This window comes from Podarcis raffonei, chromosome 10 (assembly GCF_027172205.1).
Source record: "Podarcis raffonei isolate rPodRaf1 chromosome 10, rPodRaf1.pri, whole genome shotgun sequence".
Taxonomy (NCBI): Eukaryota; Metazoa; Chordata; class Lepidosauria; order Squamata; family Lacertidae; genus Podarcis; species Podarcis raffonei.
The window spans coordinates 7160467-7186318 of record NC_070611.1 but is presented as its reverse complement, the minus strand read 5'-3'; the positions used below and the strand labels follow the sequence as shown (position 1 = coordinate 7186318).

The 25852-nt window shown below is 42.8% G+C and overlaps 1 protein-coding gene across 4 annotated transcripts in view; it reads left to right on the top strand.

Moving 5' to 3' along the window:
• The first annotated feature begins 12690 nt into the window (after positions 1-12690).
• ORC5 (origin recognition complex subunit 5) overlaps positions 12691-25852 on the top strand; it is a 63895-nt gene continuing 50733 nt past the window's right edge. For 2 of the 4 annotated variants that reach the window (XR_008332378.1, XM_053405032.1), the window contains exons 1-5: positions 12691-12797; positions 13319-13482; positions 17572-17664; positions 19045-19239; positions 24745-24819. Coding sequence is in view for 3 of the 4 variants with exons in the window: in XM_053405032.1 (XP_053261007.1) it covers positions 13372-13482; positions 17572-17664; positions 19045-19239; positions 24745-24819 (474 nt within the window). In the remaining variant the exon portion in view is untranslated. The remainder of the gene's footprint in view (positions 12798-13318; positions 13483-17571; positions 17665-19044; positions 19240-24744; positions 24820-25852) is intronic. The other 2 variants (XM_053405033.1, XM_053405034.1) reach the window with 2 other exon arrangements.

The following is a 25852-nucleotide window of genomic DNA, read 5'->3' as shown; positions in this document are numbered from 1 at the left end:
TCCAGCAGGCTGAACCCATTTCACAGAAGAAAAACTGGTGACCCACAGATATATTCTGACATATTGTTCACTAATTATTGTTCACTTATTATTTTTCTTCTCTGAAGGGTGGGGACACCATTTTGTGGTTTGCCTCAGATGCCAAAATGTATTGGGCCAGCCCTGCTAGCTAGCACTGAAAGCTTCATATGAACTAGGGCTGTGAATGACAAAAACGAATCATCATAATTTTCCGAAGCAGTGCTATGGTCTAAAAAAAACTGAATTCAGCCCAGCGATAAATCTGCTCAAAACACAACGGCTCCGTTCTTGAACATCAATTGTTGCAACAAATTTCACTATGAGCAGTAGGGGGAAATGGGTAGAATATTAAGTTGAGAGAGGAAGGAAAGAAGGGAAATTGTCTCAGCAGTTGTCAGGATACTCAAGGGCAGCCTAGGCTTAAGATAAAAGGGCAATGAAAGCAGGCTGGGCGAGTATTATGATGGAATCTGGACTTGGTATTACAAAGACAGTGGAGAGAAAAAGGTGAGCAGGGCCAGTCCTTACTATAAAACTGTGAAGTCATTTCATAGAATCATAGAGTTGGAAGAGACCACAAGGGCCATCGAGTCCAACCCCCTGCCAAGCAGGAAACACCATCAGAGCACTCCTGACATATTGTTGTCAAGCCTCTGCTTAAAGACCTCCAAAGAAGGAGACTCCACCACACTCCTTGGCAGCAAATTCCACTGTCGAACAGCTCTTACTGTCAGGAAGTTCTTCCTAATGTTTAGGTGGAATCTTCTTTCCTGCAGTTTGGATCTATTGCTCCGTGTCCGCTTCTCTGAAGCAGCAGAAAACAACCTTTCTCCCTCCTCTATGTGACATCCTTTTATATATTTGAACATGGCTATCATATCACCCCTTAGCCTCCTCTTCTCCAGGCTAAACATGCCCAGCTCCCTTAGCCGTTCCTCATAAGGCATCGTTTCCAGGCCTTTGACCATTTTGGTTGCCCTCCTCTGGACACGTTCCAGTTTGTCAGTGTCCTTCTTGAACTGTGGTGCCCAGAACTGGACACAGTACTCCAGGTGAGGTCTGACCAGAGCAGAAGCCATCAAAGATGTGCTGGAAAAGAAATGGCGGCCGACGGGGGTGTTTGTGTGTGTATCGCTCTTTAACAGCTAGTATTTTCTGCCAATCCCCCCCCCCCGCCCAATTGTTTAGAACAGTGATTTTGCCAAATTGTGTTGCAGGGAACCTCAGTAGCTCCTCAAGGGTTTCTCAGCATGAATATTAGTGAAAACTGAGAAGCTTTCCTTCCCATTCCTACCCATTTTCTACCCCTTCTGTGTGCAACCAGAATATTGGTTGGGGTTCCAAAGGGGTCCAGCAGCCCTGAGCAGCACTTGGGAGCTGGGAGCCAAAGAAGAACAAGACTAATTTAACCAGGAGGGCTTGGTTTTCCACAGAAAATCAGCATAAAATCTGGATGGGGATCACATTCCACACCAGAACTGCTTTTTCTCAAAAGTGAAAGCTAAGCACAGTGAAGGTTGAGCACAATTGCTTAAACATGTGACTAATATCATGTATCATTTGGCCCTTAATTTCCCTACTGGACTGGGGGAAATAACATATGAAGAAATGTGTTTTATTGTTCACATCCATGTTTGCTGCTTTCTGTTAGTGTTAATTGCTGTCTGTATAGTGGTGATGATATATATATATATATATATATATATATATATATATATATATAAAATCATTACTGTGAAACTGCTAAGAGACACGGTTGGATCAAAGGATGATATATAAATGTAATAAAGGAATGAGTGCTGTTAAAATCCTTGTGCAAACAGGGAAACTGTACAAAAGTTGCAGTGAAGCTGTAACGTCATAAATTAATGTTGTCAGTGCTCCATGGTACCAGTAAATTATGAGCAGAGAAAGAGCAAATTTCAGTATTCAGTTCAAGACACTGGACTTTTTAAATAAAAAATGCAGTGAGGAGCCACTGAAATATATTACATATTTCTTTCCCCACAGCTATATTCACGCAAAACAAAACACAATTTTCTCTTAATATTGCAGGGTAAGTACAATATACAATAAATAAATAAAATGTATAATTGACAGCTCAAACCATGCTGAAAGATCAGAAAGACTTCCTTAGTCCTCAAAAACTGAATTCAGATCCAACTGCCTTCATTTACCAGGGAGAGTCCTTATTTCTGGTTCCTGATTTGGTATTTCCCATATCCATTTTCTCTGTTTTTGCTTTTGGGGACTGCCATGTTAAAATATTATTAGTGCCAGGTGCTTGACTTGCCATTCTTCAGAGTTCAGACCACCCTCCTTTCCTAACTGAATTAGTCTCTGGTAGTGATGACAATGACAGGGATGCACCAAGTTAGTAGTAAAGGTAAAGGGACTCCTGACCATTAGGTCCAGTCGTGGCCGACTCTGGGTTTGCGGCGTTCATCTCGCTTTCTTCCTTCCGGGTCATGTGGCCAGCATGACTAAGGCGCTTCTGGCGAACCAGAGCAGCGCACAGAAATGCCATTTACTTTCCCGCCGGAGCGGTACCTATTTATCTACTTGCACTTTGACGTGCTTTCAAACTGCTAGGTTGGCAGGAGCAGGGACTGAGCAATGGGAGCTCACCCCATCGCGGGGATTCGAACCGCTGACCTTCTGATCGGCAAGGCCTAGGCTCTTTGGTTTAACCCACAGTGCCACCTGCATCCCTTAGGTTAGTAGTACCGCGTTGTAAATAAGCCCTCAAAAGTTACTAGCCTACAGAGAGAACGAAGGAATGAGCTTCCTGTCCTTTACAACCAACATGGAAACAAAGGCGGCTAGTAAAGAAGGAATGGAAAGATCTGTCTACCTGCTCACTCACCTGAGAGGCATTCCTGATTGCCTGGAGCAGTCCATACAAGGCTGCAGTCGGGGATATGCTGAAGCAGCCTTCTTTTTGCCTTGAGAGTCAGTCCACCAGGTGGTCACATGCTCGTGGTAAAGGGACCCCTGACCATTGGGTCCAGTCGTGACCGACTCTGGGGTTGCGGCGCTCATCTCGCTTTATTGGCCGAGGGAGCCAGCATACAGCTTCTGGGTCATGTGGCCAGCATGACTAAGCCACTTCTGGCGAACCAGAGCAGCGCATGGAAACACCGTTTACCTTCCCGCCGGAGTGGTACCTATTTATCTACTTGCACTTTGACGTGCTTTCGAACTGCTAGGTTGGCAGGAGCTGGGACCGAGCAACGAGAGCTCACCCCGTCGCTGGGATTCGAGCCGCCGACCTTCTGATCGGCAAATCTTAGGTTCTGTGATTTAACCCACAGACCACCCGTGTCCCATGCTAGTGGTACGCAGGGACAAAACAAGAATGGGTGTGCTCAAAGTGGGCGTATTGCACAAACACACAAAGCTGCTCATTTGATTCCTAATCAGCTTGATGTAGGGAAAGAGTTCACCATTACAGGGTGTCCTAAAACTCCCCTCACTGCAATCCTCCTCCTCCTCAGCTGATCGTGAGACAGCCGTGCAACTATGAAGAGGGGGCTGCACTCTTAGGAACCAACACTTCTTGGTGATTCATGTACCGTGAGGCAGAGGATCCTGACACAGCTGGCCTTCTCAATAGAATAGGTGAAGGGGGAAGTCATGGTCTGGCTGGACACAGGAGTGGTGGGAGGCACCAGATGGGAAACCACCAATGGAAGAAGGCTTAGAGACCGGGGATTGGTGGTGGGACAACGATGAGTGGTCAGAGGGAGAAGAAGGAAAAGAATGGGGGAAGGTGGTGTTGGAACCTGAAAAGGTAACAGGGCTTAGTGAGAAGGGAGAATCTGAGGCAGAGAGGAGTCCAGAAGCAGGAGAATGGGATGATGGAGGCCAAGAAGCAGAGATGAGTCCAGCTGGTGAAAAAACCAGGGTGTCCCCCACTCCTGCTGCAACAAGCTCCCCTCCCTGCTGGTCTCCCAGGACCAGGAGAGGTATGAAGTGAGAGGAGCAATGTCATGCACAATGGCGCAGTCTCAGATTGCTTGGGAGAGGAGGAGACTTAGGCAGCTGTGGGAAGGCGTAGCTTTCACAACTGCCTCATAGGGATAAGACCTACTGAAGAAGAGTTGCTGTGCTTTTCTAAGAAAGAGTTAACTTCACTTACTTTGTGTGGTTTATTGCTGACTTGCTCCTGAATAGGGGTGGGGAGGAAGCCACTGAGAACGGCAGCTTTAAAGAGCTGCAGGTGCCTTGAGGGGTGGCTGGCCTCCCAAACACCTGACCTTTCCCAGCAGTGAAGGACAAAGGAAGCCACTCAGAACCACCACTTCAATGTGTAACTGATGGAGGAAGTGGGCAGAACGTTGCAAGCACTGGAGGAAATCAGGCTCTTGATCTCCAGTGGTTGCAATGCTCCACCCACCTTCCCCTTCAACTACACTTGAAGCAATGATTCCAGAAGATGGCACTTTCATGGTCCCATTCACACTGCTGCTAAGGAGGCTGGTGGGCTGGATCCCACCTATGGGCCAACAGTTTTCTACTCCTGTATTAAGGCCTTGTTTAGTGCACAGCTTAATCATTTTACACATTGCAGCCCCTGAGACATACAGGTGAAACTCGGAAAATTAGAATATTGTGGAAAAGTTCATTTATTTCAGTAATTCAACTTAAAAGGTGAAACTAATTTATGGGATAGACTCATGACATGCAAAGCGAGATATGTCAAGCCTTTATTTGTTATAATTGTGATGTTTATGGCGTACAGCTGATGAAGACCCCAAATTAACAATCTCAGAAAATTAGAATATCAAATGAAATCAGCAAAACAAGGACTGCAAATAGAGCAATATTGGACCTCTGAGAAGTAGAAGCATGCATATGTACTCAGTACTTGGTTTGGGCCCCTTTTGCATCAATTACTGCCTCAATGTGGTGTGGCGTGGATGCTATGAGCCTGTGGCACTGCTGAGGTGTTATGGAAGACCAGGAAGCTTCAATAGCAGCCTTCAGCTCTTCTACAATAACTACCTGACATTCAGAAGACATCTTAAGGCAGCCCTGTTCAGGGAAGTTTTTAATCTGTGATATTTTAGTGTATTTTTGGTTTCTATGGAAGCTGCCCAGTGTGTCTGGGGAAACCCAGCCAGATGGGCGGGGTACAAATAATAAATTATTATTATTATTATTATTATTATTATTATTATTATTATTATTATTATTATATAGCTCGGTCTCATGTCTCTCATCTGTCTCTTGGCAATGCCCCATAGATTCTCTATGGGGTTCAGGTCAGGCGAGTTTGCTGGCCAATCAATCACAGTAATCCCATGTCCATTGAACCAGGTTTGGGTACTTTTGGCAGTGTGGGCAGGTGCCAAAGTCCTGCTGGAAAATGAAATCAGCATCCTCATAAAGCTTGTCTGTGGAAGGAAGCATGAAGTGCTCCAAAATCAACGGCTACGTTGACCCTGGACCTAATGAAGCACAGTGGACCAACACCAGCTGATGACATGGCTACCCAAATCTCTTTTCTGATGAGAGCAGCTTTTGCAACTCATTTGGAAACCAAGGACCCAGAGTCTGGAGGACGAATGGGGAGGCACACAATGCCAGATGCTTGAAGTCCAGTGCGAAGTTTCCACAGTCTGTGTTGTTTTGGGGAGCCATGTCATCAGCTGGTGTTGGTCCACTGTGCTTCATTAGAATAAAGGAACACAGTTTTCCAATGTGCAATGTGAAATTGCAGCGAGGCAGTGATCCTTGGTGAACGAGTGGGATGGGACTAGCGAATTTGTTTTCATTTGTGAAATATTGGAAGGGTATGCTATGATCATTCTTTCATAATCAGCTATGTCAGTTATTAGCTTTGTTAACGGAGGATTCTTGTTTTTGTCTTTTGTAAACAGCTAATCAATAATTTGCAAGGATTTTGTTGAGTGGAGAACCCAAAATCCCCCCCCCCCTCATCTCACCTCTCTGTTCTAGATTCCTTTCCCTCCTTTGTTAATATGCCAGGTTTATTTTTGCTGACATATAAACCTAAGACTGAGACAGCTGCAAGCCTACAGAAAATAGAATGAGGGAAGAGATCAAGCTGAGTAGCAGATAGGATTTTTCTGTCAGTCTCAGTAAGCAATTTATCAGCCCAGGGTAAAATTTAGCTGCTTTTTAAAAGTTTTATAGATTGAGAAGTGAAGCCCACATTGAGTCTTTGTCTGCAACTGCAACAAACAGTGCCTTTCTGTCTTCTTTCTGCAGTTAGGAAATGTTTGGTTTGGTTTTTTCCGCCTCAAGATGAAGTACATCATTTAAAGCTCTTTTATTGACAGCAATTACAGAGGGAGCTGTCCTTCATGCCTTAGTAGAAACTTGCAGAAATGGGATGGATGTTTACATGAAAGACAGACTGGGTCTGAACAACAAAATTGCTGCAAGGATGAAGATGATGATGAAGAAATCATTTTGAAATTGCTTAATTTTTTTGTCAGATCATCACATATGAAAAGGGAGCATGATTTTTTCTCCTTGCCAAATGTTATTTAGAGGATCACAGCAAGTTCCCTGCCTCAAGTAAAACAAAAACACCAAGCAAATTATTTGAATGAACTCACAGTTAAGAGGCCTAAGAAGAGAGCAGAATACATATTTCACGTTTCTCTTCAAGGATACTGCCCAGAAACTGTTAAGCTCTACCTCACACACTGGGATTATGGGCCCCCTAGATTTCCTCAATGGTATTTCCTTCTCTCTCTAACCCAAACCACCATCTTTGTTATTTTGTGCTACGGCTGTGTGATGTGATGGTCCTCTTCCACGAGAGCCTAGAGTCTCAAGGAAGGCTTTGTGGAGTTGGTCCCAATCTTTTAGTGAGAGCTTGACTGTGGTGCAGCAGGAGACCCTATGTAAATGTTGTGTTGGAAGCCGGGAGCTAAATATAGAACAATTCTGTTTGTAGGTACTTCTGTTGGATCAGGGTCCTCTTCTATGCTGGCTGACGACTTTAGCAAATTATTGTTGAGCATGTGTGTGTGTGTGTGTGTGAGAGAGAGAGAGAGAGAGAAAGCAAATGTTTAATTTACTTGTTAGCTTTTTGTTAGTGTTGCTTCCTATCTTTTAATTCTTTGTAATTGTTTTATCAAAGTTATGTTAATTATATAACGGGCTGTAACTAGGATGTTTTATTATGTTGCTGTTGCTGTTTATTGTCCACAAGCTGCTTTGGGATTCACTTGAATGGAAAGTTCAATCAGTCAATCAATTCTGGCAAAAGAAAAAACAAATAATGTCAGTGGAATATACTAGAACAATTTTCGGCAGGTTCCTCTATCACTTCAGCCCTGGGTTGGGATATCACTGAGGCAAATATATCGGTGTGTAGTTCACTCTTTCCAGCCATAGAAAGGTATCATCAATGGAGAAAGGCAAGGAAGAAGCAATGTCATGTGGACCAATGAGATGCTTTCAGATCTCCCAAGGGTGGAGCCAGAGAGAAATTTGTTCCAGAATGCTCTACTGACAGCAATTGTTTTCCATCTTGCATAATAGATTCCATCATGGAGGGCAGGAAATACCATTGCTGTATTCTATGTGGCCTGTATTCCATCCATTATATGAAACAGCAGTTAACTGAATATCTTACTTGCTTTATCACATGAACATATATTAGAATATATATATTATTTGAGACAGGCAAGCCAGGCTCCTTGCAGAGGTCCATGCACTAGAGCATGAGGAATTCAATGATGCCTAAAAACATTTTGCCTTCTCCTTTCAAGCGTAGCAAAAGAGTATTGAGAACCAAATTTTGTTGCTCTGGCTGCAAGTTGTGTGGGGAGTGCAAATTAGCAGGTTAGAAATGTTAGAAAGTTCAGACTCCTGCTGTAGTGCCTTTTTCAGATTTCAGAACATACAGAGAGCTCAGCAGGGATCTCTCCTCAACCCACAGCACCACACATCCACATTACAAATACGCACTTCTAGCCACATTCTTGTGTTTCCCGTCCTAAAGAACACCTTTTAGCATGATTAGATCTGGAATGGAGCTGGTGTGCTTTATCATTCTCCATCTGTACTTGTGTTTAGAGCTGTCTACCCTGGTCTGCTCTCAGACATGTACTTCTGCTTCATTGACTATGCAAAAGCCTTTGACTGTGTCGACCACGACAAACTATGGCAAGTTCTTAAAGAAATGGGAGTGCCTGATCACCTCATCTGTCTCCTGAGAAATCTCTATGTGGGACAAGAAGCTACAGTTAGAACTGGATATGGAACAACTGATTGGTTCAAAATTGGAAAAGGAGTACGACAAGGCTGTATTTTGTCTCCCTGCTTATTTAACTTATATGCAGAATTCATCATGCGAAAGGCTGGGCTGGATGAATCCCTAGCCGGAATTAAGATTGCCGGAAGAAATATCAACAACCTCAGATATGCAGATGACACAACCTTGATGGCAGAAAGTGAGGAGGAATTAAAGAACCTTTTAATGAGGGTGAAAGAGGAGAGCGCAAAATATGGTCTGAAGCTCAACATCAAAAAAACGAAGATCATGGCCACTGGGCCCATCACCTCCTGGCAAATAGAAGGGGAAGAAATGGAGGCAGTGAGAGATTTTACTTTCTTGGGCTCCATGATCACTGCAGATGGTGACAGCAGTCACGAAATTAAAAGACGCCTGCTTCTTGGGAGAAGGGCAATGACAGGCCTAGACAGCATCTTGAGAAGTAGAGACATCACCTTGCCAACAAAGGTTCGTATAGTTAAAGATATGGTTTTCCCAGTAGTGATGTATGGAAGTGAGAGCTAGACCATAAAGAAGGCTGATCGCCGAAGAATTGATGCTTTTGAATTATGGTGCTGGAGGAGACTCTTGAGAGTCCCATGGACTGCAAGAAGATCAAACCTCTCCATTCTGAAGGAAATCAGCCCTGAGTGCTCACTGGAAGGACAGATCCTGAAGCTGAGGCTCCAGTACTTTGGCCACCTCATGAGAAGAGAAGACTCCCTGGAGAAGACCCTGATGTTGGGAAAGATGGAGGGCACAAGGAGAAGGGGGCGACAGAGGACGAGATGGTTGGATAGTGTTTTCGAGGTTACCAGCATGAGTTTGACCAAACTGCGGGAGGCAGTGGAGGACAGAGGTGCCTGGCGTTCTCTGGTCCATGGGGTCACGAAGAGTCGGACACGACTAAACGACTAAACAACAACAACAACCTGGTCTGCTGCATCCTTTTCCCAACAGCAGACTGCTTGTAGGCTGCAAAACAGGCCTATATCCTGGATATACATGTTTACTGGACAGTATGAAGCTAGGGTCCCTGGAAAAGACCCTGATGCTGGAAAGATTGAGGGCACAAGGAAAAGGGAACAACAGAGGACGAGATGGTTGGACAGTGTTCTCGTGTCTCTACATGTTTTGTTGCCCTGTCCCACGCTGTTCTCAAAACCTTTTGCTTTTTTCTCCAATTCTCATCCTGGCACTGGGCTGCTTCTAGAACCCAGGGGGCCACATCCAGTTCTGTTTTAAACGGTTCTGCATACTGGAACACTCTGTCAGATCGCTTACTAGTCCATCTTATCTCTTTATCTAGAGTTTTCCCCCCGAAGTCATCATTATCATTATCATCACCTTTCTCTTCACCTTCCTTGCTTGCATCACAAGGGGGGTGGGGAGGGGCAGAGGGGGGAATCTTCTCATTTGGGTCCTCAGTTTGGGCATTGGGCGGAGAAGCAGCCCTATTTGCTCCCAGATTTGCTTGCCTTGGCGCAGTTGCTGCATATGGTGGTGGTGGGGTAATTATCTCCTCTTCCAGGACTGGCAAAACTGGTGACTTTTTAACTTGTAATTGTACTGAACACAGTTTGACTTGGGCAGTCACAATTCTATTTTTCTGAAGCCATGAGAGATTTTGATCCACATTGGCTTTCCAGATAGAAATATAGGGAATCTGATCTGTGTGGGCCTTGAAAATGTTACTCCATAAAATGTTGACCAAGTTTGGATCAAAGGATCCTCCAGGAGGCCATTCTGGTAAATACGAAGGCCAGTCAACTTCACATAAATGTTGGAGTCTGCTTTTTCTGAGTTTACATCCCCACTCTTCTGCTTTCATGGCACATTCCCAGTTTTCCAGAAAGCTTTGTAGTGGTGTCTCAAGAATTATTTTACTGCTTTTCCCCCCCATGACTCTGGGATCCTGGGGACACTGGGACACTCAGCCCTCCTAACGCTATTTTTTCACTCAGTCACAGGCCAGACGTTGCTTTCAACGTCCCACACACTCAAAACATTCACTGGAGTGTCCCCACACGCACATTCAGAAACCCATGCACCTCCCCCAATCCCCCCTTTTTTCCCCAAAACCAAAACCACAACCGGCAGTGCTTAGACTTCGACCGGGGCCCAGCAGCACCCTTTTTGCTGCTTTTCTGGGCGACACCAAAACCAGTGGCACTTCTTCTACCCTGCTGGCGGAGTTGATCAAACTCTCTTTTTGCTCGCACCTATACCCTGTGGAGCTTACCTTGTTCCTCGAGGTACCTTCTTTCTGCATGGCCGTTGCTCTTTCTCTCCGTCACTTGTCGCGTGTCCACTCAGGAACGGGTGGCCAGTCCCTCCCACGAAGTTGGCAGGATGCGCGCTGGAACTGTTGACCCAGGATCCCAAGCTGTTCGCCTTGCAGTGACGCCCTGGACCTCTTTGTCCCTCGATCTCGGGGAACGTGCTTTTTCCCGGCCAAACGCACCAGAAATATGTAGCCTTTTTAATCCATGGGTAGGAATAATTGTTGCACCCGAGCAGAGACAAAAGGAGCCAAATGACACCAAGGGGTTAATCCAGAGAAAGAGCGTTTTATTCTGCCATCCGGGGGGGGGGGGCAGAGGCACCTGTGTGAATCAGTTCACAAAAGACAGGCCGCACCGAAAACATTTTACAAGCAGGTTTTATCCTTTTTTCCAAACCCCTTTTTCCTCTCCCCCTTCGCAGATTCTTACATAGAAATGTTGCTTTTCGTTCTCTGACTCTGTTCCCGGAAGTATGTTGCAAAACAATGTACCAGGACAAGGTTATCTTGGATCTGGGAAGCGAAAAGCTTTTCTGTTCTCAGCTATGGGTTTGTTACAGCGTTTTTGTTACAGAGAGGACTGCGTAGCTCATGCTTCTTGTCTTAGAGGAAAATGCAGTTTTTAAAATGCGTACGCCGAGGCCTGGCTGGGGGGGGGGGAATTCACAAACAGTTTTTAGGGCTTTCTGGGGTAACCCTAACTGTACCCCTTCACCAACATGAGTTTGACCAAACTTTGGGAGGCAGTGGAAGACAGGAGTGCCTGGCGTGCTCTGGTCCAGGGGGTCACAAAGAGTCGGACACGACTAAACACCTAAACAACAACATGAAGCTAGGGGGAAAGATTGCGGTTTGGCAGCAGAGTGCATACTTTCCTTGCAAAATGTCACAGGAGCAATCTCTGGTGTTCTCCGTATAGGGCTGGGAAAGACAGCTTTCTGAAACCCTGGAAAGCTGCTGCCATTGAACTTCCACAGCACTGAGCTAAGCAGACCAATGGGCTGACTTTAAAGAAGGCATCTTCCTGTGTGGAACAGAGATCTGCAGAATTCCTGTGGGTGAAGGAAATGGCTTTAAGCCTCAATAAGGCAGAACTGAAAATATTGCTTTACAGAGTTTCTTAATAGCTCTGTACAAAGGTTATAAGCTTTTTGGGGGGGGGAAGGGAGCTGTTTATATTTGATATGAAAATAGCTGAGTGATGCTTTGAAAAACAACCTTACGATGCTATGATGATGCCTAGGGAATAATTCACAAGGCGATCCACGAGATTATTCCTGTTCATGCTGCTTGGCAGACAAGTGTCGGAAATAAAACAGATGCAGATGTCCCTGGGGAGAATATCTATAAATTGGAGTATACGAACTCAGTTGCTGAGTTCGATGTTGTTGTTTCCTTACAGTTTCAGGGTTAAGCTCCATTCATAAACCCACTTATTACTTGGGAGTAAAGCTGTTCAGAACTGAGTGCACACAAGAAAAGCATCGAGCTGTGTCTCATTTCCAGCAGCAGAGCTAATAATAAGGGCATCTAGTTAAACCCACCTGGGATTGAATTGGGCAGTAATGTTGATTGGCACCCATCCGTCTCCGGAGACGGTGGGGTGCATCTTTGGGGCTGAAGTCAAACCCCTGGACTTGCTGTGGCTGTAGAGAGCAATTCCAGAAGGGCATGTTTTGTTGCATCTGGGGCAGGTGAAGGCGTCCGGTTGTGCAAATGCACCGCGAACAGTAAAATGGCAATTTATGTCAAGGGTCTCAAAAGGCCGGTCTTAAATATAGGTTTGCCACACTGGCGCGTCCCTTCCAAAGCGGGGGGCTTCCCCGCAGCGGGTACTGGACACGGTGGGGTGGGAGCACCAGGCTCATTCTCCAGTTGCTTTTATGCCCAAAGACATTGCGCGCTCCCTCCCGCTTTGCTGCCAGCCGTCGCTTTCGTTTTGGTTTCCCTTCCTCTCTCGCGCTCCCCCTGCAGGCCGTGGGGAGGAAAAGCACCCGTCCAAAGTAAGGGCACCGGAAAGTGCCCTCTAATGACTTCACCGGCTGCTACTACGCATGTTCATTTTATAAAAAAACCCCCAACAAACGCGCGGTGCGCCTGCGCCTTAGCGATGGTAGGAGGTGCGTGTGGCTTCGCCGCGCATGCTCAGTGGGTTCGCGCGTAGTCGGAGCGGGAGCCGGGGAGGGCGAAAGGTGTATTTTGGCGGTTCAAGGGAGAGCTGAGGTAACTGAGGCCGGTGAATATTTGGGTCCGGCTCCAAGGGACCTGCCTGGCTCTTACTTCCACAGAAGCATAACAACAGGGCTTACTCACTGGGAGTCCTTACTTCAGACTCGCTTTATTGCAATTCTTGAAACAAAATGCATCTTGGCGGGGGTGGAATTGGCGACAAATCCCTTCTCCTCCCCAAAAATAATAACGTGGCGGGCAAGTGTGTTGCTTATTACCGCTGTGGTCGATATTTAGTGCCCGTTAGGAGCGACTTTCAAGTGTTAGCTGCTTCTTTGCAGATGGTCTGATCGTTAAAATCTACATCTATGCCATAAATACCAGGCTACAAATTAGTGGGGATAATCTCACATTTATTTTTATTTTTTTACTACGGCCCAGACCGCTGTCATCTTGGGCTTCAGGTGGACGATTGGTTGGGCTGCAGTGTTTAATTCAGTTATTATTATTATTATTACTGCTGCTGCTGAAACAGTATGCTACAACGTGAGAATCAGTTTGTCGCTTCATGTTTCCCTTAACAGACCTGCCCACCTCGCAGTCCTGGAAGTTGCAAGACACAGAGACAGAAGTTAAAATGCCTGTTTTCAAACATCCAGAATACCCAGAAGCGACGTTACTTCGCTTGGAAAGCTTGGTGCTTTTTCGGGAATCTCAAGTGTCCACCTTGTTATCAATCTTCGGAGAGGTAGCACTTTCTAATTTTCTTTTTTTTTTATTGCCCTTTAAGATACTTGGCCTTATTTTTTAAATTCAAAGTCTGCTTTTCAGGCAAGATACTTCTTACTGGACAGGAAAACAGTGTTTTGTTTTGGTTTTTTTTGCTTCTGACAGGTAGTAAAGCTGAAGTGGATATACCACAGTTGGCCCAGGAAGACCTGGGTTCAAATTCTACTTTAACTGAAGGTCTCTGTGACCTTTAGCAAGTCTTTACTATTACCTTAGCATGTCCTTTAGGAGTTCTTTGAACTCAGAGATACATACATGAGTTAACGCATGTGTTTTTTCATAACACAAGGGATTAACTCATGCACGTATCTCTTAAGTACAAAGAAATGCAGTTATGGTTTTTAATGTACGGTACAGTGGTACCTCGGGTTACATATGCTTCAAGTTACAGACTCCGCTAACCCAGAAATAGTACCTTGGGTTAAGAACTTTGCTTCAGGATGAGAACAGAAATTGCGTGGCGGCAGTGGGAGGCCCCATTAGCTAAAGTGGTTAAGAACGGACCTCCGGAACGAATTAAGTACATAACCAGAGGTACCACTGTATCAGTTTTGTATTGCTGCTTTTCTTCCCCTGGCTACCAATAGGAGTTTACAAGAAAATGTAGACTATTCAGGCCCCCCCCCTTTTTTTAAGGTTGCCATATAAAACTCAGTAGTGATTCTGTTAAATTCTAATGTACAAACATAGGCCTTCTTTTGACATTTATTTATCTGATTAGGTAGATTAGGGAGTAATGCATACTATTTATGTAACGCTGTTCCTTAAGTACTCAACCTTTTCCACATACAGTATCTCTGTATCCCCAGCTATGTTTGTGGAGACTGGGGTATTTCGATGGTTACCAGGAATTCCTTAATTTGAAAAAAAGTTATCAGTGGACCAAGATTTCCTGAAAGGCAGTGGGACCTCGGTTTTCGAACATAATCTGTTCTGGAAGACTGTTTGAGTTCTGAAACGTTTGAAAATAAAAAACTCCATACAGAAGCCTCAAAATGGAAAAAACAATACGGAAAACCCAAAACGTGCATGTTCGACTTCCGAAAAGTGTTCAAAAACTGAAGCATTTACTTCCGGGTTTACGCTGTTCGAAAATCAAAACGTTTGTCAACAGAGACATTCGAAAACTGAGGTTCCACTGTAGTGACCTTTTTCCTGTGCTGTAGCTATAGGGAACTATGATGTGTTTGTTCTAGGATGCCTTCTCAGTTCAGATTAGAAATGGTAAGGCCCAGTGTGCCTGGCCATTACTCCACATCACCTGTGGTGTTAGAACACGTTCCAGGTTTTTTTACAGTGTATGGGACTTCCGTGAAATGCATGCTTTCCTTGGCAAGCAAATTGTTATACAAAGAGCTATCTTCATGTAGTGCTTTCTAACTTACTTGCAGAATGTTAATATCCTTATAAATCTATGCTAAGTAGGGCAACATTATCCTCGCATTTCAAATGGGGCACACTGCCAAAAAGATAGTGGCCTATGTATGGATTCATGATAGGTGAGATATGAAGTGGGGAATTCTTGGCTCACAGCTCATTCTTTATGCAAAAGGTCTTTTTTAAACACAAACATTCCTTGGCTTATGTTAATAATGGGAAGAGCATCGCTTCAAGCGGAAACTGTGAGGGTAATACTCTGCTATTCCCTTCTCCTGTCTTATATAAGCAGCAACTCCTGCATTGATTAATATGGGCTGTGGCATAGTTGAAGTTGTTACCTTTATCTGTAATTAAATATAATATCCCTACAAGCCGTTAAGGAGAATAATGTGTCATTTGGTTCACGGTATGGAAATTGATGTCGGCAGTCGGCTGCGGCATTTAATTTTGCCTGACAGTCTTCTGAAGCTTGCTGTACTGATGTATTCAGCATGAGTGCTAGACGTGCAGACTGTTTTTAAATGAAAGGTTACATTTTTCAACCATGGAGATGATTTTGATTATCTCAGTAATTTCCAGGGATTCTCCTAGTAATCCCTGAAGAATGAATTTTTCAACCCTGCCTTCAGGAAACATTGCAACACTTGTTGGTCTACCCAGGCATTTAGCTTGAACTTAGTTAACTGAAAGACGTGGACGTAATAGTTATTCAAATGGTGTTCCTTCCAGAAACATTTTTATCGGTTTATACTCTTTCTTTTACCAGTTTATCTTTAAAATTATCACTGTGTACAATATACTTGTATCTGAACAGTTGTTGCAGAAACATGTCTACAGGTAGCATTGTATCTTCAAAATAGATTTTTCCCCTATTTTTCTTTTACTTCATTCCCAAGCAGTACTAATGATCTGTGTGTGGTGTTGCTTTTTCCTTGTTGAGTGTTTATATTGCCCTCAACAATTAAAATAACTTTTGATGCGTTGAAAATTGCCAATATACAGTTAATTGCTTTAAATAGTGTTGCAGAGAATGAATGAATAACTGCTGGAAATACCTTACTGAAACAGAACCTTTGATAAGGTGGCAGGAGGTCACATGTTTATGGTGGGTGGTTTTCGTTGTGGGTGAACAGCTGTATTTTTGCTTCATTTTAATGGATTTTGTTCTGTAGGGTTTTGTAAATCGTTTCAGGACCCCTTCTGTGTGAAGTGATGCATAATTTGATTGAACTTGAAATTTCATTGTTTAGAAAACTACTCATTGTGGGGCCAGTGTACACAATATCAGATTTAGCAAATCTTTATGTGAGGTGGGACAGTAGCCACTCATCATCCTGTCTCCTCCTTGGATGTGCACAGCAATGAGTGGACATTTAAGATTTTCTCAGCCTCAGATGGCTCAGTGCAATAGCTTGTGGACTGGAAAAGCAACTCAGAATAATTTCCAGAAAATATTTAAAAATGGTTAAGAAGCAAGATATTGACTTAATAATCAGTGGTTTGGATATGCAACTCTTTCTGTAAATTGAAAAAAAAGGAAGCAAGTTTCTTGCTAAGAAGAGGGAGAGAGAGAGAGATTATGCAGTTAAGTGCCAGGACCTCAGAATTGCAAATCATTGACTTATTTTCTCTTTAAAGGTATTTGACCACATACTGAAAAAGCATTCTCTATTTAGTTCTGGTGTCTCCAATTTTGCAGAGCCTGTGAGCACATTTGGAGTTCTGCAAAATTGTATTGGCTGTCATGGTGGGGGCCAGGCCCATTCACAAAACGGCCACTGTGTTGGGTATAGCTGGTCACTAGTGAGGCTAAAAGATAAGTAACTCGCCTAGGAACTCCAGGTCACAAAGCCATTTCTTAGAAACCATGTTAACTGAAAGATCACCCCAAAACTGTTTCACTCAGCCTAGTCCCTTCACTGCATATATTGAAAAAAACCACCCATCCCATTCAGTAAGCACAAGCACACAAAACATCTGCACACAGACTCTCTGCTTTATCAATCCCCTCATAGCCCTGGCGCCCTTCCCAGCACCCAAGCAGTTGCCCTCCCAGCACTTGGGTTCAGAAGTTGTCTCCTAACTAGTACGTTTACCTGCTTGTGTGAAGCAAGTGATTGGACTGCATGCACCATTACGTAGCTTGTGCACAGTATGGCTAATTCAGCCAAGGTTCTTGACTTACTGTTAATGTGTGAACATGGCCTATGACTCAACAAGTTTATTGTATTTGTTTCTTGCTTTTAGCTGCGATTGGCTTTCGAAGCAGCTTACAATTACAAACTGTCACAATGATGTTTTTGAAAAGCTAACTGTATGCTCCATATTAAAGGCTTTCTGTCATGGAGCCTTGGGTACTGTTACCAAACAGGCCAATCTCTTGACTTGTAATGTCTTGGGAGTTTCAGTCCTGGGCTTCAGGCCAGTCATTCTTTTGAACCGAACTTCCTTGTATTTTGATGGATTATAAAATCAAAGGGATAAGCTGTCCTGGTGGATCTTAGTTGCTGCATTTTTAGCGAACCCTTCATTCTTCAACTTTTCATCTAGCCAAAAACTTGATGAGTCAAAGTTCTGTACATCTTTTGATTGAAGAAAGGCCAGTGTGCTTGAAAAGAAAAGAAAAGAAATAAAACAAACACTGAATATATATATAATTTTTGTCCAGCGTCAGCATTTGAGCTTCCCATCCCTTTTTATCTATGGACACACATCCAGTGGGAAGACTTATGTGATGCAGACTCTTCTGAAAACCTTAGAGGTAAGAAGAATAATGGATTCATACTGTATATTGGGAAATGCTTTCAAGTTTTGTTTTAAAAAATCCTCTGAAACCTTCAGTTTGTTCATCTGTTTCCTCAAGAAAACCATTCTTGACTGTCCCCGGATAACTTGGTACATCGGGCCTTGGCTTACGCAACAAAGAATACAAGGAAGCAAAGCTCTGTTTGCCCCTACAAATCAGCTGTAACTTAGTGCTGTTGTATTTCTATATTTGCCCTGCCTCTGGCAGTGACTGGTACTGGCTATAGTGACAGTACATGTCCAGCCCTATCATTAGGCATACCTGAAGGTGGCCACTTCAGGTAATTTATTTTGTCTGTCATGAAAGGGCAGCAGATGGTTAGTTGTTTAATTTATTATTATTGTATTTTTACTGGCGGGAAGTAGGAGAGGCCCTTGTGAGCTTTTTCTGCCTTAGGTGCCAAAATAACTTGATAGACTTTGAGTGGCCTTGGGAGGGGAGTGTTAAATGCTACTGTGCCTCAGGCATCAATATCTCTTGTGCTGGCCCTGTTGATGATCCATGGGTTGAGGTGACATGAATGATAAGACAAGGGCTAACTCTTCAGAACAAGAGTGAACTAAGAAAAAACTTACTGGTTTCAGCTTCATGCTGTGCTTAAACCATATCTTAACAATCCATATTAAGTACTTTTAACGTTTTGGATGGATCATATTGTGGGTTTTAACATCTTTTTAGCCTCTCTCAACTTGCCCTGTGATGCTCTATGGTCCTCATTTTGGGGCCTATCAGATAATGTTGTTGTGCCATGTTCTCCTTAACTTTCTCTAACCTTGTTTACAGCTAGAGAGAGTGATAATGAATTTGTGATTGACATTGTATAATACTGGTTACGAATGGGCCCGGCCGTATCCCAAAAGCTTCGTAACCGGAGGTGCCCTTCTGCGCATGCACGGGGCGCAATTGAGTGTGTGCAGAGTGCTTCTGCACATGCGCGCGCGGTGAAACCCAGAAGTATACACATCCAGGTTTGCCGCAATCGCAACCCAAAAGTTATGTTACCCAAAGGTAACATAACCCAAGAGTCCATTGTAGTTGTTTATTGTTCACTTTCATGAACTTCCTACTGTGTGTAGACTACATTGAAATGGCAGCAAATGTAATAATTATTTCAACTTCATACATGAAGTCCAGTCATTCAATATTTAGTACTGAAATACTTGCATGTTTGTCAACAAGCAGTCCTCATTGAGAAGTAGTTATGTCAATAAATGTGAATGAATAATGATCTCTCAGGTTGTTGGGTTTTTTAAAAAAAAATCATAACAAAAAAAACTGGTGGTGGTATTCTGCAAATTCTTGTAACAGCATTAATGCAATTTTCTTTCTCCTTAGCTGCCTCATGTGTTTGTGAACTGTGTTGAATGTTTCACTTCAAGACTACTTCTAGAAGAAATTTTGAGACAGTTACAAAGCCTTTCCTCTAAGGAAGAACATCCTCTTCCATTCTGTGATACGTTCAACGATTTCATACGTTTATTTAAGCAGGCAACTATGACACCTGATCTGCAGAAACAAACTTTGTATGTGGTAAGTTTGAAAGGCCACCTGGGTTTAGGGTTGGGTGATATCTGCTTTCCAAAATTGTAATACACCGCCAGCAATATGATGGTGTTTTACAGTTTCGTAAAGGAGGTGGGCTTCCTCTTCCTCCTGTAAGTTCTTTAAACTTATTGAAGAAATTTTAAGAAAACCCATCTAGGCCTGATGTTTTATTGGTTTTCAGGTTTTTTTTATAGCTAGGTTGAGATCATCTTCAGTAATTTTAGAATTTAGGAAGATACGTTGTTCTTTAGATAGAGCAGACAAGTTCAACTACTTTTTAAAGCATTTTCTATACATTGCCACTATCCATTTAGGAAGTTTCTTCACAACTTAAACAAAACCCAACTGATTTATGAGTTCAGTAGCAACTTCCAAGACTGTTGAAGCTTCTGTTGGCAGTGGAAATTAAATAGATTTCCCATTCTTATTTTAATGTTTTGTGTTAGACCCAGAGGTTGTCTTCCTTTGGCACTGGAAGGGAAAATTTTCATCCAACCAAAACTTTTCCTGCACTGTCTTGCTTGTTAAGGAACATCTCACATATTGCAGGAGTCGTGCTCTAGGTCAGCACTGGGTTGACTTCAGGATTGTGGAATCTATTTTGTTTGTTGAGCAACTGGGAGTCAGAAATTCTTGCTGGTCAGCTTCATTGCATCCAGAGATCCACCTTCTGCTCACTCGATAACTCTAAGGTGCCCATTCATGTAGGGCACTGCTCTGGCCAGTTAGACCTCTCCATTACCTAACGTGAACTAAGAATACAGCCTAGAACACATCCAAAACTTTACTGCAGTTGTATATTAGAATGGAAGTGGTGGTGCCTTTTAGAAACGTTTGTCCACCATTGTGATCTTCTGATTGAGCAATCTCATATTTACTTCCAAGGAATCATAAGGCTCTCTGTGGCAGCTTTTTAAACTGCCTGATTTAATAATTGATTATGTAAAGGCGAATGAGGATACTAGAACATATCAATGTTTATTTTAGCCAAGTGTGAGAAGGGGAACAAACATTATCAACTCAGACAACCAACTAACTGTTACTGAAGGGTTTGTACTATAAAGCTATTAAGTGGGGCAGCTAATGTAAATGGGAAGGTTTGGGTAGGCTAGCATAAAGTTTGTGGTTTGGGGAGGGGAATTAGCTCCTTTGAATAACAGGCTGTTAATTTTATGAATCTTATAGTCTAGGGGCAAGATTAAAATCTGGGGTTTTTGTTGTAAAAGATTTAAGCGCACTTGAATAAATAATGTAGTGTGTACGTATAACTAGAGCAATGAAAAATTAATTGGGCAACATAGTCTGTGAAGAGTAGATGGAGGAGAAAGGAAATGTGGGTGAAAGATTATTGTACTACTTTGTATGAAAAATAGCTAATGCAGAAACACTCGTTAATGGATACACAGTGGGAATAGATGAATTCCTTTCAAGAGAAAGATCTCATTCTGAACCTCTGAGGAAAACTGAGAAAGTAATATCACACTGAAAATTTTATGTTAATTTTGAGCAACTTGTAACTTCACCGCCACCCTACCTCACATTCCCTCCTTTGGTGTTCTATTCAGCAAGCTACTAGTACACTGTCCATCCTGGAGTCTAATAAAAATCTGTGAATACGTTTTGAAACACATTCAGATACCTATTAAACATTGGCTATTATAATGGTGGATTAACTCCTGACTTTAGGAATTATATCATGGCTTTACTGTCATGTTTTGTGCCTTTATGGCTGCAAACTTATGTATGCTTACGTGGGTATGAGCCCCACTGATTTCTGTCACACTGATCTCCAGTGAAAATAATATTCGTAGCTTAGCGACAGAATACATATTTTGCATAGAGAAGTTCTTAGATTCAATCCTGGGTAGCTCCAGTTAAAAGGACCACAACTGATACAAAAGATCTCTGCCTGAGATCCTAGAGAGTCACTTCTGGCCAGAGCAGACAGTATTAGGCTAGGGAGAAAATTGGTCTGACATGGTATAAGGCAGTTTCCTTTGTTCCTAAGGCTCTGTTCAGGCCTATGGTTGATCTCTGGTTTTGGGAGTGGGCTGTGGGATTGTATACACTCTACCACTCCTGTTGTGCGTGCCTTCTGATCCTCTTCCTTGGTTTATGTGAATGTCTTCAAAGGAGGTTAAAGTGGACCTGCCTTTGCTCATATACTGTGAGAATGTGCTTATCATCAGGGAAGAGGATATGTACATGATCCTGCAGTCCTGCTTTGATATTTAAATCCAGGTTTCGTAGCTCTAAACTGGTTGTAAGGGAGATGGTTGGCTAAGGCACATATTCCTTGTGGCTGCCCTGCTTCTTGCCATTACAGGCTCACCAAAGTCCCAAACCCAAGTGCTTTTCCCAAAAATTTTTGAGACAGGTGTTTGCCCTGGCCTTTGGCTGAAGGCTAAGATGAAAAAGGCTGTGTGCATTAAGTTGAAGACTGGCTCACGTTAAGAGCAATCCTATTGTGACTGGCTGAGAAGAGCTCGCATGTAAAGCTGGTGCCACCTTCTGGAAGCTGCACACATGGCTCCAATGAGTTGCCCAATTGCAGGAATGCATAGATTGCCGCGGCCATGTTCACACTCTGTACGTTAGGTGGTAAATTTCACAATCAGGACTGCCTGATGGCCGCTCCACACCACTCGTGTGGGACACTTACGAGGTGGCACCTATAAATATGAATTAGCCTGTAGTTACTTCTGGCCATTTTCCAAAGAACCATGCACCTTCAAGGGAGTTTTTCAGCAATGGTTTCTCAAGCCAGAAGCACCATATTCCACATGGTAAATCACTGTTGAAACTGAGGCATGTTTCTACGGCTGTTTGTGATATGCCAGGGAAGTCTGCTGTTTAAATAAACAGCCAAAAAAGTTAGTAAGTGTGCCCAACATCTTTGGCTCACTTAATTTCTTTGAATTCAGAGGTAGTGAATTTGACATTGTGCTTTCTGACTGTGTCTCTTGGACAGGGTGTATGTTATCAAAAATAATGCTGGTAGTAGTGACAAGGTAGAAAGTACAGTAATTCCTTATTTTCAAGGGAGAGTTCCCCTTTACTTCTTCCTGGTGCAATAATCCCATACTGCTGCTGAAAATAAGCACCAGGTGGGCGCGGCCAATTGTATGGGTTCTTCACACCCAATCATTGCCCAGCAGAGAAGGACCCATGTCATCTTGTCCGGTATTCAGACAGTTGCTATTGGTGGAAGAGATCTTCCTACATTGAAGACTCCCACCCTTCTAGCGATAAAAATTAGTGCTAAGTGGGAAGGCAAGGAAATGCTTACTTAAATGTACAGTATCTTTATGCATTTAAACAAAGTACATCAAAGGACCTCCTCCATTTTCTTCAGGAAAAATGAGCATTTGTTGTTGTTGTTTAGTCGTTTAGCCATGTCCGACTCTTCGTGACCCCCTGGACCAGAGCACGCCAGGCACTCCTGTCTTCCACTGCCTCCCGCAGTTTGGTCAAACTCATGCTGGTAGCTTCGAGAACACTGTCCCACCATCTCGTCCTCTGTCGTCCCCTTCTCCTTGTGCCCTCCATCTTTCCCAACATCAGGGTCTTTTGCAGGGAGTCTTCTCTTCTCATGAGGTGGCCAAAGTATTGGAGCCTCAGCTTCAGGATCTGTCCTTCCAGTGAGCACTCAGGGCTGATTTCCTTAAGAATGGATAGGTTTGATCTTCTTGCAGTCCATGGGACTCTCAAGAGTCTCCTACAGCACCATAAAATGAGCATACAATTTATACTCATAAAATGAGCATAGTTAAGTGCTAAAAATGTGGTGTGAGATTCTGAAAGATTACTGCTGTCAGATGAGCATGTTACAGTGGGGCAACCCTTGACTTAACTGGTTTTAGAACCAATTTTTGGGAATTAATAATGTTACTTATCGTAATATTTGAAATTACTTTAAAATAGATAATAAAATACTAGGGCAGGACATTAAATATTGCAGAATGATCAATTTTATTGGGTAAGATGTTGGTAAATCAGAACAATTAAGTGTTAAATTAGAGCATTTCATTCTGTGCATGAAAATAGACAAGAGTGGGGGAGAAATCAATTTATGTGAATTAACCTGTGTCTTTGGATTTATTATGGGGTGGTTTAAATGGAGATTGATGGAAGAACTTGCGTTCTGGTAGCACAAGCTGGCAAAACTAATCTATGCTATTTCGTTTCATTCGTAAATAATGTGAGATATTTCAGCCTCAATTAATTCAGTGAAAATTAAGATAAATGGATGGTCTCTTCAGTGGCTTCTAAATGCTTCTCTTAATCCAAGAACAGGTACTGAACAATCATGATTAATCATGAGGCTCAAAATGATTCATTTTCCCCAGTGAAGGATGGTGCCAATAAAACTTTGTGTTTATACCTGCGTTGAGAACAATGTGTCCTTCGTGTTCCTTCTCTCCTGTGTTTGGAATTGCAATTCATCAGTCTAGTTATCTTTAACACATAAGAGCTGGTGTAGCATAACAGTTAATGTGACCTTTTCCCTGTTGAATCCACCAGGTGGCCTTAGCCAAGCCATAACACACACACACACACACACACACACACACACCGCCCCCAATCTCAGTATGGCCGTCATAGAAGGAGCAGGAATATAGGAAGCTGCTCTCTATTGTCTAGAGACAAAGCTGCTCTCCAAGGTTTCAGCCAGAGGACATTTCCAGTCCTACCTGGAGCTGCCAGGGATTGAACCTGGGACGTTTTGCATGCTATTCCTTGACAGTGTTGTTAAAAGGATTACTTAGATGGCGTATGTAAAGTTCTGTATAAAGTGTTTGTCAATATCTTTACAAACTCCACCTAGAGTTTGTATTGTAATCATTTGGTATATACATTTTGTTACAGAGAGATAAATGAATGCATAATTTGTTTAGATGGCCCATCGAGTACAAACATCCCTTAATAGCCCTGCAAATAATTTGCTGCCACTACCTATTTATGTAGAGAGAGCCTTTTATAAACTTGGCTCTCTGATTAAAAGGCACTGTGTGGAGTGAAATCTCCTAATGTAGTCTTCCTCAGGTCACCCTCCTTAATTGAAGAACTCTGTAAATATATTCATTTGTGGAAAATAATATCTAGTACTATTGGTAATTTGAGAAGAACACATAGTTTTAGCATAACAATTCTCTTTAACAGCTTAACTTTCCCTGATTATTCTTTGTCTGTTTAGCTTTCAGCTCCTCTAACTAAGTCCTACTCCCTAACTATCCTTTTCAGATGACCTTCTCTGTCACTCTTAATTCCACCCCACCACATTCAATCCCACTCTCCTGCTGTCTATTCATCCACCATTGTATTTTCCTCTTTGGATTAGGATCCCATGTTTATATATAAAGTGATAACCAACATTAATCCTACTCAGAGTAGCCTCACTGGAAATCAGTGGACTTAAGTAAATCAAACATTTTAAATTGCTTATGAGTTACTTTTATTGTGTAATAAAATTTCTCTTTGGTTTTAAAGGTTTTGGATAAAGCAGAGCAGCTGAGGGAACTAGAAACAAACCTCTTGCCAGGTTTCCTTAGACTACAAGAACTGGTAAGTAAATTGACCAAGTGATCCTTATTGAGCTACTTCATTTTAGCGGTACTTATAAAACAAATTTCCAGTATGTACTACGTTGGTTCAATGAGCCAATTTCTGCTGTGAAATACAGTGAATCCACTTGTGCTATGGGAGGAGCAACACTGGAGCCTTCTGTGCATTCACGGTAAACCAATAACCATTGTGATGTGTACAGCGGTCCAGTGTTGGAGACAAGGGAATCATCATTGTCCCCTTTCCACCTTAGAATTATGTTGTGTAAAGTAGATGTTTCATATTGCTTGGTACAGCTTACCTTGCTTTTGTTTTCTGGGACAGGGAGGTTAACGATATGCTCCTAGAGCATTTGAAATGCTAGTTTAGGGTTGCTCTTCCTGCCAGTTTCCTGTACAAGTAGGAACCTGATAAACGGTACTGATCATTTTTTGTAGATGTGCATTAATCTTGGTAGCACACTGGAATGGAGAATGCGCGTGTTGCTTGCTTTGGCACTTTCATGTGTTTCTTTTGCAATAATCTGATGAACTGTAACAAATGTGACTGTAACAAATGTGAGACTTCGACTGCAGGGAAGAAATGTGTTTTGCTTTGGATTGATGCTGGCTTTTGCTGCAATTCAAGTGGATTAGAGAAGCATAGTGCATGATTCTTATATCTTGCCAGTAGGTAGGAGCCAAACAAACAAGACTCCTTAACTCTCCTACCAGGAGAATAATTAGAGATCAACTTGTTGGAAAATTCCTGGTGATGCTCTTGGGAAGGAAGGCTACACAGCTATCATTTTTTGTGTGATGATGAACAATAGTGATATGCAAAAGAGGCTTGGAAAGCTAATTGATCTTGATTCAGAAACTGATATATGTAGCAAGGTCATATTGTGTGCTATGGAAGGTGAGATTTGAAAACATAAACTGTTCTCTTAATAATGGGAAATGCCTTTGTTTTCATGTGATACTCAGCCGCTAGATTAGGACAAGTGCCTTAAAATCTTGGTAGGTAAGTTAAAAGGTATTAAAAAGCCTTTGCC